This window comes from Ogataea polymorpha, assembly GCF_001664045.1.
Source record: "Ogataea polymorpha strain NCYC 495 leu1.1 chromosome Unknown OGAPOscaffold_3, whole genome shotgun sequence".
Taxonomy (NCBI): Eukaryota; Fungi; Ascomycota; class Pichiomycetes; order Pichiales; family Pichiaceae; genus Ogataea; species Ogataea polymorpha.
The window spans coordinates 425880-448521 of record NW_017264700.1 but is presented as its reverse complement, the minus strand read 5'-3'; the positions used below and the strand labels follow the sequence as shown (position 1 = coordinate 448521).

The following is a 22642-nucleotide window of genomic DNA, read 5'->3' as shown; positions in this document are numbered from 1 at the left end:
TCAAAGAAGCACCTATTTGCCCTTGGAAAGCGATTCGTTCAGCTGCACAGCCGCTATCTCTCTTTCGGAACTTTACATTCGTTTTTATTATTTGCTATGAGATTGTCCACTTTGCTATTAGCCGGAGTTTCAGCCTCTGTGGCAGCTGCCGTGCCGCTTGTGGGAACGGAGCAACAAGTCCTCAATATGGACCTTCACCAGGAAGACGTTTTACCAGAAGTCGACTCTGAGACATTGCAAGGACTCATTATTGAAGATGCCCTAAGAAGCAGAGCGGAGGACCTTCTTAAGATTGCTGAGCACTCTGTGGCTCAATTTGGACATCCAACAAGAGTCATTGGTTCGAAGGGCCACTGGAAAACAATCGACTACATCAAGAAGGAGATTTACAAACTTGGCGGATACTACAATGTCTCCGTTCAAAAATTTCCCGCTTATATGAGTGAGATATACAGCCTGGGGGCATTTATTAACGGCACGAAACCAGATTCGCTAACCGAGATGGATATGAGCCCACCTACTCCAAACAAGTATTATGTGAGCGGGCCTTTAGTCCTTGTCTCCAACAATGGATGCGATCTTTCGGACTTTCCCGAAGACACCGAGGGCTCGATTGTTCTAGTTCAAAGAGGTGAGTGTCCGTTCGGCAAGAAATCCCAAAATGCCGGTAGTCTTGGTGCCAAGGCCGCCATCATTTACAACAATGAGGAAGGAAGTATTAGGGGAACTTTGGGCGTTTCTCCTAAAGGAGTTGTTGTTGCTCCCACTGTTGGGATTTCCAAGCTAGAGGGTGAAAAGTATGCTTCCCTTTTGCGCAACACCTCGTTGAACGCCTCTGTGATGGTCGACTCGTTTGTTGGAGAAATCCATACCTTGAATGTCATTGCAGAGACAGTTGAGGGTGATCCTGACAATATTGTCATGCTTGGTGCTCACTCTGATAGCGTTGCTGCTGGCCCAGGGATTAACGACGATGGATCAGGTACGATTTCCTTGTTGGAGGTTGCCAAGCAATTGTCTAAATTCAAGGTCAATAACAAGGTGAGATTTGCATGGTGGGCTGCTGAAGAAGAAGGACTTCTTGGCTCCAACTACTATGCAGAGACACTTTCCCCCGAAGAGAACTTCAAAATTAGACTTTTTATGGATTACGACATGATGGCATCTCCAAACTATGAGTACGAGGTCTATAATGCTTCGAACGCTGTGAATCCAGTTGGATCGGAGGAATTGAAGAATCTGTACATCGATTACTACGAGTCGAAGGGGCTGGATTATGTTCTCATTCCATTTGATGGCAGATCCGACTATGTTGGGTTCATTGAAAATGGAATCCCAGGTGGAGGAATTGCTGCCGGTGCAGAGAAAAAGAATGCGTTCAATGGTGAGGTCCTGGACCCTTGTTACCATAGCCTGTGTGACAATCTCAGCAACCTTGCTTACGATGCATTTATGGTCAACACAAAGCTCATTGCGCACTCTGTCGCAACCTACGCCAAGTCTCTGGATGATTTCCCTGCTAGACAGAAGACGGTGGATGCTCTTGGCCAGGCTGGCTCTAAGTTCCAGTACCGTGGCTCTCACTTGATTATTTGAGTGTGCTGCGAGAATTCATTTTTTGTAAATTCTATGCGTGAATGAATAAAACTATGCACCCATGCTCTATTAATCCTTACTTAAATATTGGTCCATCGTGTACATTTTGCGCGAATTATAGTTTTCTCCGAGCACCTCTTTGAAGTTCACTCTATTGCTGACCTTCAGCTTACTCAATGATGTCGTGCTGGAGCCTGTTGAGGCGGCAGAGCTTGTCGAGTATATTTTTGGCGGAGCAAAAGTTGGTTGTGCGAGAAGCGGGCTCTGGAGGTCGGGCGTGACCACCTCGGTGAGCTTGGTGGGTAAAGAGTTGATTGTGTTGACAGAATTTCTGTTTTTGGCAGCTTGTGGAGCAACGAAAGGCGCAACAGGCTTATTGATTTGGTGTTCGTTGGCATTCTGAAGATGGTGGTGTTTGGTGTTGATAGGCAGCGAGACAACAGAGTTGTTGATGACAGAGGTCTCTGACAAGTCTGATTCTGGCGTCCCAGAGCCCGACAGATTCAACAACCTGGAAAATCCTTTGAAACGCGACGTGTCTGCCACCTCGTCGAAATCGCTGAGCAGGTCTCCGGAGCGAGAATTGCGCAACAGGTGGCCCGAGCTGCCAGATCTCTTGAGCACATTATCGTTGAGTTTGAGATATGCTTGATGGGTTTTCGAATCAACAAAATATTTCAGCAACTTGTGCGTTTTGACGGATTTTAATGTGACCCGATTTTCTGGCTTCTTTTCCAGCATTTTGCGCAACAGATCAATGAGAGACTTAAAGTATGACACGAGTTTTGAGTTGTAGTCGTAGCCGTAGTTAGCATCAATAAGTCTTTTTAGCGTGTAGCATTCTGCGAACGAGGGGAACACAATGTCTTTTTCAACCACATCGTGGAACAATTTGAACTCGTTCTCATTGTAGAAAGGGAATGTCTCGAAGAAGAGATAAAATAGAGTGATTCCCAAAGACCAAACATCAATCTTGTATCCCGGATCGGACTCTTTCTCTCTTTTGAATTTGAATAGCGAGAACCCAGACTTACCTCGAGTCTGCTCCTTTGTATTTTCATTTTCGCAGATCTCGGGCGCTATAAACAGCGGCGTCCCCACAATCTTTTTGAACACCTCGAAGTTGTCTTCTAATGCGTTTCCTGTGAGCTTATAGCATGTTCCAAAGTCTGAAATCTTGACCCTGCCATGGTGATCAACCAGTAAGTTGGATGGCTTAATGTCTCTGTGTATAATACTCTGCAGATGGAGAAACTCCAAACCATTGACCACGTCTCGGAGCTTGGTCTGCACGTTTTCCATCTTGTCCTTTGCTGCCGGATAGGTTGCAAAATTAGTGCGATTCAGCTCTCCGATGGAACAGTATTCACTGATAAAGTATACTCGATTGTTGGATGAGTGGTTGATTATGCTGTACGATTGAAGAATGTTGGGATGTTGAAAACTGCGCAGTAGCTTGATAATGCGAACCTCGTTCTTTACTCGGTTGATGTTGGATACATTCGACAGATTGAGAATCGGCTTGTCCAGTTTCGTGTTGCCTACTATCTTTATTGCATAATAAAACTCTCCATTGACACTGGCTAAATCCGAAATATGGTGGTCTCTGGATGTGGCAACCAATAGCACCTTGCCAAAGCGGCCCGATCCAAGCTTTTTGATGCTCTTGAATTCACTTAAATGGAACTCATTATCCATTCTTCCCAAATTCCAGGAACAAAATCTAGCAGAAATTATGAAGATTCCAAAGCCCCTTTCACTATTTCCAGGTCACCAGAAATTGTTACCCAGTATCATTGTCGCACATTGTAGCATGGAGCACAAATCCGTGAGGTTTTTCATACCGTCAGCAGTGAACACTTGGCCGGCTACCAAACCTTACCGGGTGGTGACAATTACCCGGCCTTTAGAAACAAGCTATAAAAGCTGGGAAAGGTGAGATATTTTTTTTTCTTTAGTGAACGCCTGAAGATCAGATTCTTCGAACATGGCTCTTGCCTTTTACCAGAGCCATCCGGAATCTGTCTTTACTTGAAAAGGCATTACTCGAATTTTTGGAAATCACTCCCTATAGATACTCTTTAGAGATCTTGGGGACACGTAACCCGTATATACGCGAACTAAATTAGCGTGATAGCTGCATTGAGACTAGCCAGATTAGTACTGGCGGATGCAGTATATTGAATCTTCTTATCTACACGTTTTAATGCTTCTGGATTCATCCACTCCTCCTCCGTGGTGGTGAGATCCCATTCGCAAACTTTTGCAAGGGCTTTTACATAGCCCCTGCCGAATTTGGAATGAAAATTTTTGTGGATCGTGTTGATGTTTTCAAATTAGATCCATATTTGTTTTTTTTGTCGATAACTGGCATTTATTTTCACGTAAAAAAAACGCTTCAACATCACTTCCAAATCCTTTCTAAACAGTCAAATCTGTTTATGTCTCTCATTTCATCTATAAATTAGCCAACGCTCTCCGAGTTCACGTGATAGACAACGGTTATGATGCTTGTCAAAAAAGACAAATGCTCAAAGGGGACGCAGTATTGCGAGACCAGTGATGCCTTGAGTTCTACGAGTATTGTGCTCGCTGTGGTGATACCCGTCGCTGTTGTGGCAATGGTGGTTGCCTTTTTCATCTGGAGAGCCTGGAAACGTAATAAGAAGGAGGCCCTTGACGACAATGATCCCGATTTTTACGGTGACAACACAGTGTTGCCGGACTATCCAACCAAAGAAGAGATATTTTCAGGCAGAAACACGAGCGAAAACCCATTTGACGCGTCAAACACTCGTTATCCCCAAGCAGTACTTGATGAGAAAGACCAGAGCTTCAGTAATAAGGCAGGATCTTATTATAACGCGTCTCAATTAAGTCTTGGAACAGATAACATGCTGGGAACACCTCGCGGCCACATGGAGTCTTTTGTTTTGCCACGTGTCGACGACTCTACCTCCAAGCATTCCTTGGACCAGCTTTCAAGACAACTTGGTGGTGTGTACCCAGGATACAAGGTTCCAGAGAATGTCAGGTTTAGTTCGAATAATCATTCCAGAAAGTCCTTGTTTTCAGAGAATTCCGGAGACCTCACTGGTTTTGAGAGATCTACCGAGGACTTGGGCAGAACTCTTGGGCCACAGAATTCCGACAAATCTCCTGAAACTCTTCAGAAATCCTCAACAGTCTACTCTCAACCTGATAATACATTTTCCCCTCCAACTTCTGGGCCGCCTGGTGACCAAGAGGAGTCCGACGATGACAAGTTCTACGAGACAACTGATCCAGGGCACCGGGTGTCCTACGATGCTGCCGATAGTCACAAATACTCGTTCGATGACACAGACGCTTCTGTGGTGCAGCGTCACAGCCGCGATTTGGATGCAATTGTTCAGCCTCAAAACATTGAGCCAGATCATGAAAATCGTGATGAGTTTGCATCCGATTCCGTTTCAAAAGAGGCACCAGTGGATGAGTATTCTGAAGTGCCAGAGAACAGCCATGTATCGAGCTCTCCAGTGGGTAAAGCTCTTCCAGAGCCTGAAGCTGAGGAAGTTCCCGACTTGAATGAAGTTCTTGTTGAAGAGCATATACCGATTTCACCTGAAGAGGAGGAACAGATCAACAGGATGAAGTCTGTTTACAAAGTCTACTTTTCAAGAGAAAACTCTTTGAAGTCGAAGAAGTCAAACCACATGTTTTTCGAAGACCAGGATATGCCGCCTCTGCCGCACCTGCCGCAAAACGAGGAGCATGATATACCACGCCAGCCAGAATACACAATGGATCCAAGCCAAGAAGACGAGGTTTCTGCACAGCAACAGGATGAAAAGGAGAACATAGATCACAGTGTCAGTAACGGCAGACCGGAGCTGACCTTGGACACTTCTGTAAACGATCATCGTGCAAGTTATGCTTCCTCCATCTACTTGGACAATGGGGCAGTTCCGGTGCAGCAGCAGGGTCACCCTTTCTATCCTCACCAGCATATTCAGAACATTTTGAACCAGCAACAGTCGCAGGCGCATTATTACCGTCAAATGGCTGCACAACAAAGAAAGCCCCAGCACTATCCTGTCGAGCAGAAGCTGGAGAACCTCCCATCCCCCCACGAACTGAACAACCGAAACTCTACTTTGGAGACGTTCACACAGTTTGAGAAGCAACGCAAATACACCGGCAAGAAGGGCCAGTCTCCAGTGGTGATGCAGCAGAATTTCAGTCCTATTGAGAACACGCAATGGGGACCGAGCCAGACAAATTCGTCGCATCCTTCGCCTCACCAGATCAGAGACTCGATTGTGATGTTCAACCCTGTGGATATCAACTACAAAAAGACCTACAAGCCTAGCGGAACGCTAGCAGAGCAGGTCCGCAAAGTTTCTCCTGGCGCGCGGTCCTTCTCTCCAACGTCTCCCGGATTTGCATATGACGACGACCCGACGATGCCACGGCCAATGACCAGAGTCGGTTCTGAGTCCCTCATTCCGAAATCTGGCTCTCAGGCCGATCTTAGAAAATATGTAGACAATGCCAACCTATAGTTTAGTTCAATATTGAGAAAAAATTGAGATATATATATTAATAAAAATCATGTCGCAAATGAAGGGCCTTGTCCAATTCATTACGGACATTCGAAACTCCAAGGAACAAGAGCAGGAGGATAGGCGTGTCCAATCTGAGCTTGTTCACATTCAAAAACAGTTCCAACAGCCCAACCTTTCCGGCTATCATCGCAAGAAGTACATCTGCAAGCTTCTGTATATCTACCTCATGGGCCACGAGCTCACGTTTGGCCTGGGCGAGGCAATGACCCTTGCACGCTCCAAGGTATATTCTGAAAAGTCCATTGGATACCTCGCTTTGTCGCTGTTCTACCAAACGCGCACAGAGGCTGTCGACGCGATATTTGAGACTATCCACAACGATCTCGCCCATCCAAAGGAGGACTTCGTCTGTCTTGCGCTTCAGTTTCTCTCTTCTGTGGCCGATTCGGACGCATACAGCAGAGCTTTCGAGAACGATGTATTCAATCTGATAAGGTCGCCCGTTTCATCGGCTTTAGTCCGCAAAAAAGCCGTTCTGACGCTGCTGCAGCTGCTCAAAATTGACCCCCTCCTGGTCACCCGTCACCCAAATCTGATATCCCGCGTTGCACCGCTTATCAACGACACTGATTTCGGGGTAAGTATTGCTGCCGTCTCGCTGGTCCAGCATGTCGCCAAACTGGACGTGAATCTGTGCAACAGCTGCACCACGCTAGCCCTTGAAAAACTACACAAGATCGTTGTCGAGGACGAATGTCCCCCCTCGCATATGTACCACGGCATTCCCGCACCGTGGCTGACTGTTAAGCTGTTCCAGCTGCTCGAAACTCTGGTCCCGAACGTCGACGCAATGCCCTTGGACCAGGCCAACATGCACACGGTCAAGACCGTAATCCAGCGGGCCATTTCCACAGCCCTGTCGCAGACCCCGTTGATGTCTGCCGAAGCACGGCACACGAGGGACTTTGTTCTGCTGGGCGCCGTGTCGCTGGCCGCACACGTGGACCCGTCTCCTGATCAGTCGACAATTGCAGCCGACGCGCTTTGCCAGCTGTTGCAGTCCACAGAAACTAACACGCGCTACCTAAGCCTAGCCGCTTTGGCAAAGCTCGCAGCAAGAAACGACGACCCCGTTTTGATGACTATCAACAAGCACATAGAGCATATTTCCTCTCTTCTTCGCGACAGAGACGTTTCTGTGAGGCGACTATCTTTGGATCTCATGTATATTATTTGCAACTCGAATACTGTCCAGCAAATGTGCCAACAGTTGCTGGAATACCTTTCTGTGACTGATTTCGCCATGAAGTCCGAGGTTGCCGTCAAAATTGCCGTGCTTGCAGAGAAATACGCCACTAATGCTACCTGGTACGTCACCACCATGATGAAGCTTATCTCTGTGGCAGGAAACTATCTCGACGAAGAGGTGAGACAGCGACTGATCCAGATCGTTGTTAACAACGACTCCATTCAGGCCACTGCGTGCCGTCTGTGCTACAGTGCGCTCAAATCGGGTACTTATCCGGAGTCTATGGTGAAGGTAGCTGCGTTTTTACTTGGCGAATTTGGCACACAGCTGGATATCCCGCTTGTGCAACAGTTTGATCTGCTGCACAGCTGCTACTTCCAGACTTCTGTCATGGCCAGATGTGTTCTGCTTTCGAGTTTCCTCAAGTTCTACGTCCACGAGCCACAGCTCAGACCGCGAATTTTGGACCTCTACGAACAGGAATCCAACTCTTTCATTGCAGAGATCCAGCAGCGGTGTCTGGAGTATTCTAAGCTGGCCACCCTGCCAGACAAGTCGCTGCTGAGCCTGGTGGTGGTTGACATGCCTCCATTCCAGTCAAACATTTCTCCCTTGATCTCTAGATTGGGGAACGTCCAACAGTTGCAGCAGAGTTTCCAGTTGAACCTGCCATATGCTGCGCATTCATCGTCGTCGCTAGAAAGACCTAAGTCGCCGAAAAAACCGGCTCCGCCTCGCCCCAGAAGCAGGAAGAACACCAACTCAGTTATGTCTCTGTCGCTGAACGTTGCTTCTGCCAGTCCAAGCCGGTCAGAAACAGACGACTCGTCGCGGTCCATGTCGCACTTCTCGGACTCGCAGTTCTCCTACAATTCCACGGCAAACCCGTCTGTTGACCACCTTCCAGCATTTAGCCCCAACTGGAAAGAGGGATACTACCGTCTATTGCATTACGACCAGGGTATTTTTTACGAAGACTCGTTGTTCAAGATTTTATTCAGACTCCGAAGAAATCACGCTCAGCTGCACTATGAGCTGTTTTATTCCAATAAATCGCCCAGTACAATTAGCGGCCTGACAAGTGAGGTGGTTTCTAAATTGAGCAATACCGAGGATCCCGGCTACGTGATCAAAGTCATCAAACATCCGGAGTCCACCATCACCGCCAATTCGAAATCGGTCCAGATCTTCGACGTTAGCGTGCGGAAGCCGTATCTCGACACAGAGGTACCGATCATCAATATATCGTTTGTGTGCGGCACTCTGTGCCAATACAAGCTACGGCTTCCAGCTGTGGTTGGGAAGATCATGGTCAGAGGTACACCGCTATCCAAGGAGTCATTCTTCACTAGATGGAGTCAGATCAGCAGTTTGCCTGGTGGAGAGTGCCAGAAAGTAATCCGGCTTTCCTCTCCGATGCAGACGGTTATTCTGAGCCGGACCATGCAGCTCTTTGGATTCAACTTGCTCAAAAACATCGACTACAACATGCACAATATCGTGTGCACGGGTATTTTAAGCATGGCAGCAGGGGGAGCAGGCTGCTTGATGCGGATAGAGACAAATCCTCAGGATGCTCGCGTCCTCCGAATTACTATGCGATGCACCGTGTCTGGGCTTGCAGACATTTTGGTGGGCACGTTGACAGATCTGTTAAATAACATTTGAAGTATATGATTTTAGCGTGATTTTTACTAGAAAAAAAAATGTTCACTCTGATAAGGTCTCGAATTCTTATTAGGCTTAAGCATTTTCAATCCATGAGTCTGGAGTACACATCCGAGAGAGGCGTGGAACTGGTCTCTAATGCCAATAAGATTGCTCAGAGAGTCAAGGAGCTGAACGATAAGGCAAGACTGGTGTGTGTTTCGAAGTTCAAACCGGCTAGCGACATCAAGGCACTGTACGACGCCGGATACCGACATTTTGGCGAGAATTACGTTCAAGAACTTTTGGAGAAGGCCAAAGTGCTACCAAAAGATATCCAATGGCATTTCATTGGCGGGTTGCAAACGAACAAAACCAAGGACCTTGCGAAAAACATCGATAACCTCTACGCTGTGGAAACGATCGACACCGAGAAAAAAGCTCGCAAGCTGAACGATGTGCGCGAGCAGTCTGGAAAGCCGATAATTAACGTCTATATCCAGGTGAACACTTCAGGGGAAGAACAGAAGTCGGGCATTGCTCCGGAAGAGTGTTTGCAGCTGGCGAAGATCATCGTCAACGAATGTCCGAAGCTCAATCTGGAGGGTCTGATGACCATTGGGTCGATTATGCAGTCAATCTCGAGCGACGAGAACCAGGACTTCAAGACTCTTGTGGAAGTTAGAGAGAAGCTAGAGGCCGAGCTCGGAAGAAAATTGGAGCTGAGTATGGGAATGAGTAACGATTTCGAAGAGGCTCTCAGGCAGGGCTCGAGCTCTGTGAGAGTTGGATCGAATATATTCGGTAGCAGACCTACAAAATAAAGATGTAATTCTAATTTGTTTTTCAATTTTCGTATTTTCCTATGGGCCCTAGAAAACAGGCCAACAGCCGATCCACGAGATCACAAATCAAGAAATCTGAGCCTGTCGTCGAAGAAGAGAAACGGGTGCTGTCGGCACCTACTACGTCAGAAGGCCTGCTGCAATCGATCGGCATAACGCAATATGTTTTTGAGCTTATTGATAAACAGGCCTCAATAGCAGATTGGATCCAGTGGTTTGTTCTGGTCTTTGTTGCGAACGTGATATACATCTTGTTCAACGACAAATCGAAGGGTGACTCATTCAATGTACAGTATTTGTACGATTCTATCTTCACATTGCTGTGTGTTGTTTCTCAGGTGGTCGTCGTCTTCCATCATCTTTGGAAAAAATATAAAGTCACGGGCAAAAACGCTCCACAACTCCCGGAACTGGAACTCATCTACGCTGTCTTCATTCCACTTGCCATTGCGCTGATGCGAAGCCCAAGAAACCTGGTCCTAGTTGCTGGCTCTGTGGCGCTGGTGTCTGATTTGCAGGAGCTTGTGAGAATTGGAGTAGCTATGCTCCTGGAGATTCAGCTGCTCACATCACATGAAAATACCGACTCTTTGCCCTTCGCTTTTGTTCTCGCTGGTCCAGTGTGGCACGTGGCCGTTACGTCCCTGCTGGAGTATGTGGCTCCGAACTCGTTCTCCAAAAGCGAAAGAAACATTTTGGGAACTCTTGCCGTTTCTCTGGTTCTGTTCATCAACACGCAATCTTTAGTACACCTCCAAATTCTCCAGAAACTTATGGTTTCATTTTCTGCGGCCACGGGGGTCTGCTACACAATTTACCTGGTGTACGAAAACACCGGTCGGAATTGGGCCGTTCTTGCGATTTTGCAGGCGGCATTCTACACCATAGGGGTTCATCTTTCCATCTACTTTTTGACGCCGGTACTTAAGGAAAACCCTCTTTTGTGGCTGCAAAATTACATCCAGGAAACAGAATCCCGATGGTTCATCTTCCAACTCTGGCTTTGTGGGCTTTTCATCGTTCTGCCTTCTCTGTTCATCATTGCGCCAGTGTTTCCGTTAGATGTGCGCCGTAAAGTGTGGCATTTCGTTTTGTTTGCAGCCTTGTCGTATCCGCTGCTCGTTGATCCTCAGATAGTCGCCCTGGCACTGATCGGGCTATTTGGCCTGTTGTTGCTGGTGGAACTGCAAAGAGCTTTGCGAATCCCGCCATTCGGCAGCTTTTTCCAACAAAAGTTTACTGATTTCCTAGATGAAAAGGACATGAAGGGTGAGATCGTCTCGTCATACCTATTTCTGGTGCTGGGCGTTGCACTGCCTATATGGCTTGACCCCGAGGCTCCGGAGGCAATCGCAGGCCTGGTTACAGTTGGTCTCGGCGACTCGTTTGCGTCCCTTCTGGGCAAGCGGGTAGGAGCCAATTTCTGGCCAGGAACGAAGAAAACGGTCGAAGGATCCGTTGCATTTGCGACAGTTACCGCAGGTGGCTTGGCTCTGTTCAAGCAGTTAGGCCAGAACGACTTCTCCTATTCCAACATTTTTTGCACAGCAATGCTTTCTGCAATGGTGGAGGGGTGTACTACAATGAACGATAACCTACTGGTGCCGATATTCACCTATCTGTGTTTGACTGTCTTCAAGCACTTCTAGCCTTGCCTCCACCGCCACTCTAAAAAAATTAATAGATATATACAGTAAACTGACATGGACTTGGAGTTCTTGAAAGGGGTCGAATTCACAAAGGTAAGACCTAACATTTGAATTGCTAATACTAGGTTGCACAATTGCCCCAACCATCGTTTGATTTGCCGGATCTGGCTGGCTACCACCAGATCAAGCAGATAAACACCGAGCTGGAGGGAGAACGATATATTCAATTGAACGTGCAAAGTACCCCTGAATGGATAAACTACGTTTGTGAACTTCTGAAAAAGAGCGATGCACTAGGAATTGTGGCCATTCTAGATTGTGCTTACCAGTTCGGGTCTGCTGATATAGTGAACTCTGGTCTTCATCAGATCAAAGAAATGTTGCAAAAAGATAATTCAGGCACGGAACTAGGCGAGTTGCTAAGCCGAGTAGTTGTTTATGATGATTTTGAGAACCTTGGTGACGTGAACAGGTTGCTGAGCAACATCTTGGATATGATACCGACACAGTTACAGGACCGACCTCTAAATTGCATACTCGTCTCCAATACATCGATTTTCTATTGGAATCTCCGCGATAAGGAGAACTTTGATGAACTTGCCGAGCTCCATCGCGTATGCAGGCAATTATCCTCGAAACTCGGGTGCTACGTTCTGTCGAGCCGAAGTCTCTTCGAATAAGACATGCTTTATACACCCATACACCGCAAACTATCTTGGAATAAAATTTTTTTAGATCGACATACGGATCAAGAAAATCATTTGGACAGAATGGCCACCGAAGACCTCAAACCCAAGATTCTTTCGCAGGTCGAGTTCTACTTCTCGGACTCGAACCTTTTGAATGACAAGTTTCTCTTCACCACTCAACAAGCCAACGACGGCTGGGTTCCAATTAGCGTCATTTCGCAATTCGAGCGTATGAAGAAGTACAGACCGATCGAGACCATTGTCGAGGCTCTGAGACAGTCTGAGAGCCTATTGGAGGTCTCTGAGAATGGTGAGATGGTGAGAAGGAAAACTCCATTGCCAGCAAACCAGAACGAGGTCCAGGTTGCAATCAACAAGAGAAGCGTTTTTGTCGAGCATTTGCCCGAGGATGCCACTTTGGACGAACTCATTGAGTTCTTTGGAAAGTTTGCCCCTGTGAACCAAGTCCGAATGAAGAAAAGGGATAAAAAGTTTGTTGGATCTGTTTTTGTTGAGTTCAAGAAGGAAGAGGACGCAAAGAAATTCGTGGCCGCCGAGGAGAAGCCAAAGTACAACGACAAGGAGCTCAATGTGATTAGCAAGGTCAGCTATGACGAATATAAGGCTCAGAAGTTTGGTGAGAGAAGAGGCGGCCGTGGCAGAAAGGAAAAATACAGAAAAGACGACCAGAAGGACCGTAAGAGGGAAGAGTCTCCAAAAAGAGAGGGAAGAAGCGAGAAGGAAGACAGAAATGACACGAAGGAGGAAAAAGAGCCAGAGGACGACAAGAAGGAAGAGTAATGTATACTACGTATCTAGATTGAATGTGCTTACATAATGCTAAACGGTGACACTATTGAACTTTATTTTTTGAGACGCGACGCGATTTAAAAAAAAGCTTAAGATATGGCGTCCCAAAGCGTGCTGGTTCAGTTCAATTTGAAGCCTGAGGACTCCGATGTTGGATCAAAGTGCGAGGAGCTAATGGCTATATTTGGTCTGAGCGTAGAAGACCTGTTTGTCCAATGGGAGACATACGTGATGAACGCGAGCACAGCAGACGATCCGCTGCAGCTGAACGTTGAGAATCTCGGGAAACTTCAGGAACATCTCCAGAAAAAGCTTGTGAAAAGCCAGCAAAAGACACCCCTCTCTTCAGTCAAGCGTCCGATGATGAGAACGCCAAACATGCACCTAATACCATCGACGCCGTCCTCGAAGAAGCGCAGGACAGATACACCACAGAGTGCCGATGTCAGTTTTACTGCATTGGTGTCGTCGCCGTTGCAAACTTCGCCTACAAAATCTGCCGTTTCGGGCGAAATCCTAGAAACGCTAAACGGTCATCTTGATGTGCTTCCTGGTAGCGGAATTAAGCCAAAGTTGTTGGCCAACTTCAATCCTCAAAAATACAAGTTCCGCACCATGAATCAGAAACTCCTCGAAGTGGCAGACTATCTGGATGAGCAAATTGACAGCATGGCCAAAGTTGTGCTTGAGCACTACAAATTCGACAGCGAGGAGTTTGGTAACCCAAATATCCAGTCCCAGAATGAGATCCTCACCGTGGGGCGTATCGTGCCAGACTCGCCATTGACTGCCTCAGATGCCGACTTGAACGCTAATTCGCTGTTTCTGGAAACGTCACGACTTGGAGGAATAGGCCAAAGAATCAAGTTGGACCTCTCCTCGCTCCACGACTACTCCTTTTTCCCTGGCCAGATTGTTTGTTTCCGGGGCCAAAATTTGACAGGAGAGTTCTTTAAAGTCACCGAAATGCACCAAATCCCATTTTTAGAATCGCCTGTCTCATCCGCTGAGGAGCTGCAGTCGTATGAGTACGGAGCAGGAAACATGAAGGTGGTCTTCACTGCAGGACCATACACGCCGCAGAAGGAGCTCAATTACACCCATCTGGCAGAGTTTGTGGACAAAATGAATAATGAGGTGCGTCCAGACACAGTGGTGATGTTTGGGCCTTTTTTGGACGTCAACCACGCACAAGTAGCGGACGGTACGCTGCACTTCGACGGGCTCGAAAAACAGCCGGCTACGCTAGACGACGTGTTTCGTGCCGTGGTGGCACCGATTCTGCGGAAACTTGAATGCCTCGTTATTCTGGTTCCTTCCACGAAAGATGCCACCACCAAGCACGCCGCGTATCCACAGGACTCGTTTGACAGAAAAACTTTGGGGATACCCAAAAACGTCAAATGTTTCCCGAATCCTGCTACATTCCAGCTGAACGAGTTCGTCATCGGCTGCTCCAACAATGACATCTTCAAAGACCTCAAGGACGTGGCCGTAGGCGCCTCCTTGAAAGCGTCGCGTTTTGACAGAATCTCGGGTCACGTGATCGAGCAGCGGCGATACTACCCGGTGTTTCCTGGCGGGCTGAAACAGAAGCGGAGTCTCAAGGAGTACGAGCAGTCTGTGCATATCAGCGGCGCGGACCTGCATGTGAGTTATATGGGACTAGCTGAATTCAATACGTCTTTGCCTGACATTCTTGTCATTCCCTCGGAGCTCAAGGCGTTCAGCAAGATTGTGCAGAACGTGTTAGTGGTCAATCCTGGCACTTTTATGCGTCAGAATTCAGCAGGCTCGTATTGTGAGGTGAATCTCAAGGCACCAAAGCTTGATGACCTCGAAAAAGTTGGCGACTTGTATCTGCACACTGTGTGGAAAAGAGCACGAGTGGATGTCAGACGAACATAAGGCCAACAGCGGTATATATCTAAAATATTGAGACTATTTAGTCTTTTTATCCTCCACGATAATTCTTTTCGGTAAAACCGAGGCAAATCTGAGCAATTCGTCCACATTGTTAACATAAGTCGAAGGTTTCTCTTCTTCCTCTCTTTCTAGTAGTCTTGCCAGAGCTTCTTCTTTTTTAGCATTTTCTGGAGACGATTCGGCGTAATACTCGTTGATGATCATCTCGCCAAAGAACGCAATTGAGTGTACAAGAATGCCTCCAATAACAATAAAGGGAAGAATCAAATACCAGCTGTTTTTCACCGAGCTATGAGATGCCGATGCAACAATGTCTCCTCCATTATACATCAAAGAGAGAGATGTAGAGGTGAGAGTGCCGATGATCAGCAAAACTTTGATGAAGACCGTCCATGGGAAAGCATTCTCGACTCGTTCGGGAATAGGGGTCCTGGTGAGGTTGAGAAGCTTGAAGTAGTCGGCCTTGTCCTGAATCAGCTCTATAACCAAGGATATGACTGGGCCGAGCGACGAGGCTGGTCCAAACAGCATTAGGAACCCAAATTGGATGACAAGCTGTCTGAACTCGTCGTCTGCAGAGAACTCGGGCAACTCCACCAGCTTACGAATCTTGTCGAGATACTCCTTCTCCTGAGGAGGATCAGTGAGTTTGACAGGCAGCAACTTGGCAGGACTCATGAGGGACTTCATAAACGGGAGAGCGAAAACCCTGGCTAGCACTTGAGGAAGCACGAACTCAAGCAGCAATCCCACGATTTGGTTGGTAAGAATGAAATATGTGTATTGTGTGTTGAGTCTCAGCTTGTTGATTTCGTAGTCAGATTGTAGCAGAGGTATCTTTGGAATGTACGATCTGTAGGTGGACACCTTCTCGGCGTATGAGCCAATGTGAGGGAGATATTCGTTTAGCTTGTATCCAAAGGGCAGGTAGATAAATGACGTGATAAATAGAGCCATGTAGCTTGCTAAAAAGTTGAACACAAACATTTTGATTAAGAACGATTTCCTTTTCGTGCTCCTGTCAGCATTCCCCTCGAACGAAAGGTAGCCATTGACCACCACTGTGTAGATGGCAGTACATATAGGAACAATGGAGCAGATCAAAATGGTAGGGACTAGCGAGAGGTAACTTTTGAGAGGACCTTGGTAAACCTCTGTCAGCAAAATCTCTATGACAAAGCAACCCAGTTGATAAAACATCAAAGTCAATCCAGCACCAACGGCTATTGGAGTGAATAATAGTTTGCGCAGAAGTACCTGGTGGGGCCTGATTTTGGATCCTGATTTTTTGAACTCCAGCTTTGACACATTGGTCAGATTCCACTTCAGAGAAAGCTGTTTCTCCTTGAAGTACCAGGACAGGTAAAACCCAAGACCACTTAGAAGGTTAAGAACAGTGAAAACCTTCGAATACCTGCCATAAACACGATTGCAAATCACTCCAATGACGGACAGTAATGCTAGCCAGTAGATGTACAGATTGCTGAGCTGGAAATAAAAAGCTGTTGATGAACCAAAGTTTTTAAACAGAAACTCGGACTGCTTTGAGGAAAAAGGCTCACTGAAGAATTTCAGCAGGTTGCTTTTCATATTTTGAGCTTCCTTCTGAATAGCGTCGTGGTTGGCAACAGGTACACAAGACTCGACAAACTTCCAATTGCCTTCTCCGGGAGTCATCTCTGCGTTACCTTCAATCTTTTCTCCTGTCAGTTTACTGTACACTATTCTGAGTCTATCTGCGGTGGAAATGTCAGAAAGTTCCACGACTCCATAGAAGCTTTCAACCTCTTTAATTTTCTTTGCTAGCTTCTCAAATAAATCGTCCTTTAGCTTTATAAAAACAAGCAGATGGTTGGAATCTGTATGGGGCCTGATGCTTATCTGGAATCCGTTGAGGTCCAATGCCTTGATCAGTCTCTGAAGATTGGTATCGGACTCAGTTTGAGGCTCCAAAGTGCTAGGATCAGCAAGGTATAAAACCTTGAGCACAAAGTCTGGTTGTAAACGCTGCAAGCTGCCAATTGGCTCTTCTTGCTGATCCGATAATAATCCAGATGATCCATTTTTGACCTCGGAAGATTCTCCTGTAGCTGTAGCACTCGAGTGTATCTCTTGAGTCATGATATAGAATGAAACAGGTAGAACTGAATTTTATTTTTTGTTGCTATTTGCTGTATTTACAAATACATAAAATCGTCCCCGTCGATCGACGTCTGACAACAGATGTGGGGTAGCTGACGATTTTCAATCCTTATTAATTCTCCCCAATCTTTATTCTTCATGTCCAAGACACCTGTGCCTTTTTCGCCAGAGAATATCAAGACTGTTGCCTCACTGTATAGACGGTCCTTGAGGACTGCTGCTGACTGGATAAACAGACGTGATTTTTACCGTGCAAAGGCAGCAGAGATCAGGCTTCGCTTCGAGCAGAACCGCGACGTTTCAGACCCGAAACAGCTAAAGGTAAGTTACTCTAGAAATTCAATACTAATGTTACAGGCCATTATTGACAAGACTGAACTCATGCTCAACAAATTCAAACACCCAGACCCAATTATCCCCCCTCAAAGACCAGGAGGTATCATGTACGACAGAAACGCTCCTCCAAGGTATTCTTCAGGACCTGTACCATTCAGCAACGAGCTCTAGCGTACATTTATGTTTCTTGGGCTTACTTATTAGTTTACCACCTATTTATTGATTCAAGATCGAAATATTTATTTCCTACAAGCTGCTTCCGCGTATATTTTTTTATCCCCTTTTTCCCATCATAATTAATGTCGTCGATAGTAGACCAGTGGCTGTCATGGTTGACACCAGCGCATTACAGTAAGTTTATTTGGTCACTGACTGACTCTAGATAATCCATCCTTAACAGAGCCAATGGACCTTCAAACAACAAAATGTTACTTCTCAGAGGGCGGTCATCTGTCGAGCGATTTTTATGCTCAATTCTGCGATCAGCGGCTACATCAGCTCCAGACCGATATATATTACTTCAAAATGGCTTTGGTCATCAGTGTTCTGAGCACATTGACTATAACCTTATACTACAACATGAAACAATACAGCAAGGATAATGCGTCTGTAATTCCTCAACCTCTTTTGCACCCACAGACGCTTCGGCAAGCGATGGTCAACATACTCCTGAATCTAAGAATAAGTGTCTCAGAGGCAATAAAGTTTGGATATCACGATAACCAAGATAGATATTACAACGACGCCATCATAGATCAATACTACGAGGACGATTCATATCAACTTCAATACTGTATGGACGAGGTTTCTGGTGAATTGGTCAAATTTCAGCCAGAAACTTTATCGTCTACTACCGACCACCTATTTGATTCGCCTGAGATTCATACCAGTGCTACTGCGTCGGATGACTTAAGAATTATTGTGGAAAAGGCAGAATCAGATAATCTTCATGCCTACATTTTCGACCGGGAAAGTTTGAAAACAGACACTATGGCCCTTACCACCAAGTACTTACTAAAAGAGCCTGTTGACATTGACCAATATTTGACAGTGTGTTACGGTCCATTTGATTATCAAGAGGAAGATGCAGATGAAAACGCAGAAATCGATTACTCAGAGCTGAAACCCAATTTTGATGTCCTTACTTTAGATTACTATCTCACAGACAAAGAACCTAATAAGTTTGAAGATATCAATATTCTTAGAAAGCTCATGTCTTTAGAAGATGTCGGCGAGTCCATTCATCCAACCATTGTTGCCCATACTCCGTTCATCTGCTATCTTATTCAGACTACGCCCAATCCTCATTTCAAGCAGTTAATGTTCAGATTTGTGAAGGACCTTATCACTTATGAAACCGACAACTCTTTAGACCTTGAACACTTTGCACTGCTTATAAATTGCATTTTTGGGGCCACAAGATCAGCATCGGAGAATCAAACCTATAGCTGCGGCGTACAAACATTGTATGCGACGCTGGGGGCCGTGGCAATGGAGGATTTTATTGAGGGATTTGATTTTTGGTTTGTTAAGGAGACCCCAGATTACGAGGTGGAGCTAGAACTGCTAAAGTTGGTTTTGCTTAAAAACTTGCAAGCACTAAGCTGCGACTTGTATTTATTTGATGCAGTCTCTGAAAAGATCAAACCATTGCTTTCGCGGCTTCCAGAAAGCTGGAAAGTTTCCGAAATGAGACTTGTGTGGGATATGATTTGCTGCCACGTGGGTAATGAAAACAGTCTTTATGGACAGACTTTGCCTGGAAAACCTGCAGAGAATAAGCGCAAATGCTCTGTAGCCCTGGATCCCATCCCAAGTCCTACCAAAAAGTTTAAAGGACTGAGAAGCTCAAATCGGAATGACTTTGCATACGCGTAATTTTAATAGCATAAAAAACTATTATATTAACTGTCAAATCAGATACCATAACGTCAAATCTCAAAAACTTCAAGGAAAGTTTGACTGACTGAAAGATACGGTGTGTGTGTGTGTGTGATTTTCCATCAAGGGCCATTGAACGGACTCTCTCCCCCATTCTAGTTCCCCTGTGTGTGTGTAATATTAAAAGAAATGAGCAGCACCTCCAACGCGACCGGTTCTGATCAATCATCAGGAGTGTGTGTGTGTGTGTTCGATGATCTCACATAGCCAGTCTTATTTTCGGTCTGCCCTTATTTCAAAGCAGTTGCTTCATCATCGGCAGTGACCTTCTCAACTTTGGCAGCCCCTAATTCGCTCGATTCGCCAAAATTCTGCGCTTGCTCAACAAGCTTCCTATTGGCTTCCTTGAAAAGACGGGCCTCTTCCTCGGCAGACAACTCGTTCTTACCCTTCTTCTTGATGTGCCACATTGGGTTCAACTTTCTGAGGGTCAGGTTTTTCGTGAATGGAAGGTGGCCGTGTCTTTCCTCGTAATACATCAAAAGCAAGGTCACAATGACTGCAATCCAGTAGATGTTGTACGACAAAACGGAACCGTAGGTGGCAGAGTTCTGCCATCCGAGCAAAGAGTTGAAAACATCCCAACCGTTATCTGTCTCTGGGTTGCAGCAGTTCACGTGCCAAACAGACTTCTTGATGTTATAAGTACCTGGACCGGAACCGTTCTCGGAGGCATCACCACCAGTCTGTTGATTGAAGATGTAGGTCTCGAAGTACCAGACTGCTCTAGAAAATAGACCAGCAGCAATCAGATACAGGATAGCAGTAGAGATGCACAAGAATAGTTGCAGTGAAACCGTGGAACCTCCATAGAACAGGAAGACACCGACAGCGATACCAGCGATCAAACCACAAACAACTGGCAACGGAAATGAAGAAGCTGGGGAAGTCATAGTGACACCGCCAACAAAAACAACGGCTTCTAGACCTTCTCTCAAACATGTGATGAATGGAAGAATAAACATGGAGTATTTTTTGACGAGGTAGCCGAATTTGAACCGTTCGGCCTTGCTGGCAGGTGGTGTCACTAAGGCCCTGGCAATTTTGACTCTCCACTTAGCCTGCATCTTGTTGACTCTCAGCATGGCAATACCCATAAAAGAAATGAGGACAGTGGCGATAAGGGAGAAAATACCTTCCCATAAGTCTTCAGATTTGGACCAAATATCGTTGTCTAGAGAATAGTATGCACCAATAAATGCACCTCCCAGGATCAAACAGATAAGAACACCCAGACCTGCACCCCACCAAACTTGTTTCCGAAGCTGTTTGTGCACAGCAGGACTCCGAGCTCCCAAGCTCTGTTTCAAGAAAGCAAGAAGAACCGCAACGACGATAACGGCTTCCAAAGTCTCTCTCAAAACAATGAAGAAGATTTGGACCGTAAAAACTCTGTTTGCCATTGATAGGAATTATCAACTATTTTGTTTATTTTGGAACGGGGGAGAGAGTATAAACCGTTCGCAGTGAAGCGGTTTTTTTTGAGAGGATACGAAGGCCTTTTATAGGAGGGAGGTGCTAAAAATACCGAAAAAAAAAAAAGGACAATGTGATAGATTTTTTAGATAAAAGGTGCTGAAATTATGCAGTGCGAGGTCTCAAAGCTATTATTTCGGACATTTCGCGAACCTGATTGGGACAAAATTATTCGCTGCCCGACAATTACGCTACACTCAACACTTCCGTATCTGCAATGTTCGTCGGAAGTACAAACTTGTGTGCATATTCCAGTGATGCGTGTACGTGGCCGCAACAATTTGGCTTTTCCTCCACGTTTATTCGTCCTCGTCAAAATCGGCTTCCATATCGCAGACTGCTTTACAATTTGGGCACAAAAATTGGGGGTATGTCTTGACCACGATTGGCCTGATGCATTTGTAGTGCCACGAATGCGAACAGCTGGAGACAAAAACCGCTTGACACGGTTTGATGGCACTCAAGCATATGGCACATGGTGAGACCTCTTCTTCTGATGTCATAAGCGTGAGTTTTTTTAGGCGTTCGTGTGCTTCCTCATTAAATTTCTGCGTTCTCCTGCACCATGAAGAGTTCAGCTCCACCGTCACTTTGACGCATCGATAGATATCTTCCGATCCTCCTCGGTAGTCCATTCCCAATTGCAATATGTCCGAGTCCTTTAGAACGTACTTCCTGCTTTCCGTATTTGCTGGAGAGAGCCTGACATGGTTCAGAAATGTACCTGACGAAGAGCACACGTCCTTTAAATACCAAGTACCATTGTGGTCGACAGATATCTCAGCATGCTGCCGCGACACAACCTTGCTCTTGAAAACTACAGCTGCTGAGGAACCTTGTGGAGCTGTAGCGGCACTTTTGCATTTTTCTGTGTATCTCCCCACCATAATCGACATTCCAGGCTTGATTTTGCGAATTAGAGGCCCAAAATACATAAACGGTGTCGATGACGAATGGTCGATGAATGGTGTGAGACGAATCGCGTAGTATCCATTCTCGTCGCATTTAGGCGCCTCCATCTCTGCCCCATGGGCATCGAGAGGTGTTGTGATACCTTCGCTCATGGAATCTGCCAGATCTTCCATATTGATATCACTGTCCCCCTCAACAGCCTCCGACGTTATTGCGCTCAAATTTGCCGGTGGGTCGGTTGAAGGACTCTCTGGTGGAGCACTATTTGTCTCGCGTAACCTAGTAACTGGAACAGGCGCTTCCAACGTTGGCCGCGTTTGCGAGTTCTCAACGTAGGCACTCAAATTGGCCACCGTAGGACTATTCGCTATGTTAAGGTTGTAAAGGTGGCGATCAAACCGATTGTGCTGGTTGTGTTGCGTCTGGTCCTGTTCGTAGCGTTCGGAGTTGGGACCAGAGCTATCATCGGCAGACAACGAAGGCAGGGAAATAGAAGATTGTCCAGCAGAAGCCGCCCGTGTCGGATTTGGCGACTCTTCCGCGGTCGGATGTGAGTTTATATTTGTGCTGTTGATCACAGAGGTACGGACTGTGTTCACAATGCTAGAAAACACGTTTCCCACACTTGGCTTACGTCTGACCTGAGTCGAACGAGGGTTTTCAAGACTGATGGACGATCTGCCTGAACTCGTGCCTGAAATGCTGGGAAAAGCCATGACTAACAATGAAAATCACGCCTTATGATCTGATTCTGAGACTCCTGTGATTTCCGTGCAATAAATAACCTGTATCGATATTCTTAGAGTACCCAAAGACTTGTTGACTAATTTATTCAATACATAAATTCGATTTCTTTATTTTTTCCTTGCAAATTACT

The 22642-nt window shown here is 46.1% G+C and overlaps 13 protein-coding genes across 13 annotated transcripts; 9 read left to right on the top strand and 4 right to left on the bottom strand.

The window, feature by feature from the left end:
- Window positions 1–14: 14 nt before the first annotated feature.
- Window positions 15–1656, top strand: OGAPODRAFT_16113 (uncharacterized protein). Its single transcript, XM_018354188.1, has one exon. The coding sequence runs from the start codon at window positions 97–99 to the stop codon at window positions 1594–1596; it is 1500 nt and encodes a 499-aa protein (XP_018211321.1). The 5' UTR covers window positions 15–96; the 3' UTR covers window positions 1597–1656.
- Window positions 1657–1665: 9 nt separating this feature from the next.
- OGAPODRAFT_75965 (uncharacterized protein) lies at window positions 1666–3495 on the bottom strand (the record flags this gene model as incomplete). The annotated part of the gene is made up of 1 exon (XM_018356108.1): window positions 1666–3495. The coding sequence occupies exon 1, from the start codon at window positions 3292–3294 to the stop codon at window positions 1666–1668; it is 1629 nt and encodes a 542-aa protein (XP_018211320.1). The 5' UTR covers window positions 3295–3495.
- Window positions 3496–3569: 74 nt separating this feature from the next.
- Window positions 3570–6140, top strand: OGAPODRAFT_93394 (uncharacterized protein; the record flags this gene model as incomplete). Its single annotated transcript, XM_018357331.1, has 1 exon — window positions 3570–6140. Exon 1 carries the CDS (start codon window positions 4101–4103, stop codon window positions 6138–6140), a length of 2040 nt encoding a protein of 679 aa, XP_018211319.1. The 5' UTR covers window positions 3570–4100.
- A 49-nt stretch (window positions 6141–6189) lies between these two features.
- OGAPODRAFT_99197 (uncharacterized protein) lies at window positions 6190–9068 on the top strand (the record flags this gene model as incomplete). The annotated part of the gene is made up of 1 exon (XM_018358074.1): window positions 6190–9068. One exon carries the CDS (start codon window positions 6190–6192, stop codon window positions 9058–9060), a length of 2871 nt encoding a protein of 956 aa, XP_018211318.1. The 3' UTR covers window positions 9061–9068.
- An 84-nt stretch (window positions 9069–9152) lies between these two features.
- On the top strand, window positions 9153–9863 carry OGAPODRAFT_47515 (uncharacterized protein; the record flags this gene model as incomplete). The annotated part of the gene is made up of 1 exon (XM_018355549.1): window positions 9153–9863. One exon carries the CDS (start codon window positions 9153–9155, stop codon window positions 9861–9863), a length of 711 nt encoding a protein of 236 aa, XP_018211317.1.
- A 41-nt stretch (window positions 9864–9904) lies between these two features.
- Window positions 9905–13076, top strand: OGAPODRAFT_93392 (uncharacterized protein; the record flags this gene model as incomplete). Its single annotated transcript, XM_018357330.1, has 2 exons — window positions 9905–11485; window positions 11659–13076. 2 exons carry the CDS (start codon window positions 9905–9907, stop codon window positions 12211–12213), a joined length of 2136 nt encoding a protein of 711 aa, XP_018211315.1. The 3' UTR covers window positions 12214–13076.
- On the top strand, window positions 11622–13076 carry OGAPODRAFT_16112 (uncharacterized protein). The gene has a single exon (XM_018354187.1). The coding sequence runs from the start codon at window positions 12304–12306 to the stop codon at window positions 13021–13023; it is 720 nt and encodes a 239-aa protein (XP_018211316.1). The 5' UTR covers window positions 11622–12303; the 3' UTR covers window positions 13024–13076.
- A 53-nt stretch (window positions 13077–13129) lies between these two features.
- On the bottom strand, window positions 13130–17089 carry OGAPODRAFT_16111 (uncharacterized protein). The gene has a single exon (XM_018354186.1). The coding sequence runs from the start codon at window positions 17077–17079 to the stop codon at window positions 14974–14976; it is 2106 nt and encodes a 701-aa protein (XP_018211313.1). The 5' UTR covers window positions 17080–17089; the 3' UTR covers window positions 13130–14973.
- On the top strand, window positions 13648–14940 carry OGAPODRAFT_23796 (uncharacterized protein; the record flags this gene model as incomplete). The annotated part of the gene is made up of 1 exon (XM_018355253.1): window positions 13648–14940. The coding sequence occupies one exon, from the start codon at window positions 13648–13650 to the stop codon at window positions 14938–14940; it is 1293 nt and encodes a 430-aa protein (XP_018211314.1).
- Window positions 17090–17220: 131 nt separating the features above from the next.
- OGAPODRAFT_16110 (uncharacterized protein) lies at window positions 17221–17680 on the top strand. Its single transcript, XM_018354185.1, has 2 exons — window positions 17221–17421; window positions 17458–17680. The coding sequence occupies exons 1-2, from the start codon at window positions 17239–17241 to the stop codon at window positions 17605–17607; spliced, it is 333 nt and encodes a 110-aa protein (XP_018211312.1). The 5' UTR covers window positions 17221–17238; the 3' UTR covers window positions 17608–17680.
- A 40-nt stretch (window positions 17681–17720) lies between these two features.
- Window positions 17721–19344, top strand: OGAPODRAFT_16109 (uncharacterized protein). The gene has a single exon (XM_018354184.1). It carries the CDS (start codon window positions 17962–17964, stop codon window positions 19312–19314), a length of 1353 nt encoding a protein of 450 aa, XP_018211311.1. The 5' UTR covers window positions 17721–17961; the 3' UTR covers window positions 19315–19344.
- A 5-nt stretch (window positions 19345–19349) lies between these two features.
- Window positions 19350–20825, bottom strand: OGAPODRAFT_16108 (uncharacterized protein). Its single transcript, XM_018354183.1, has one exon. The coding sequence runs from the start codon at window positions 20778–20780 to the stop codon at window positions 19608–19610; it is 1173 nt and encodes a 390-aa protein (XP_018211310.1). The 5' UTR covers window positions 20781–20825; the 3' UTR covers window positions 19350–19607.
- Window positions 20826–20940: 115 nt separating this feature from the next.
- On the bottom strand, window positions 20941–22559 carry OGAPODRAFT_16107 (uncharacterized protein). The gene has a single exon (XM_018354182.1). The coding sequence runs from the start codon at window positions 22479–22481 to the stop codon at window positions 21153–21155; it is 1329 nt and encodes a 442-aa protein (XP_018211309.1). The 5' UTR covers window positions 22482–22559; the 3' UTR covers window positions 20941–21152.
- Between the last annotated feature and the right edge of the window lie 83 nt (window positions 22560–22642).

Bases quoted from the DNA above. Each gene is read 5' to 3' on its own strand.
- OGAPODRAFT_16113 (XM_018354188.1), top strand. From the start codon at position 97: ATGAGATTGTCCACTTTGCTATTAGCCGGAGTTTCAGCCTCTGTGGCA.
- OGAPODRAFT_16112 (XM_018354187.1), top strand. From the start codon at position 12,304: ATGGCCACCGAAGACCTCAAACCCAAGATTCTTTCGCAGGTCGAGTTC.
- OGAPODRAFT_16111 (XM_018354186.1), bottom strand. From the start codon at position 17,079: ATGACTCAAGAGATACACTCGAGTGCTACAGCTACAGGAGAATCTTCC.
- OGAPODRAFT_16110 (XM_018354185.1), top strand. From the start codon at position 17,239: ATGTCCAAGACACCTGTGCCTTTTTCGCCAGAGAATATCAAGACTGTT. The intron at 17,422-17,457 runs GTAAGTTACTCT...CTAATGTTACAG, and splicing joins CAGACCCGAAACAGCTAAAG to GCCATTATTGACAAGACTGA.
- OGAPODRAFT_16109 (XM_018354184.1), top strand. From the start codon at position 17,962: ATGGCTTTGGTCATCAGTGTTCTGAGCACATTGACTATAACCTTATAC.
- OGAPODRAFT_16108 (XM_018354183.1), bottom strand. From the start codon at position 20,780: ATGGCAAACAGAGTTTTTACGGTCCAAATCTTCTTCATTGTTTTGAGA.
- OGAPODRAFT_16107 (XM_018354182.1), bottom strand. From the start codon at position 22,481: ATGGCTTTTCCCAGCATTTCAGGCACGAGTTCAGGCAGATCGTCCATC.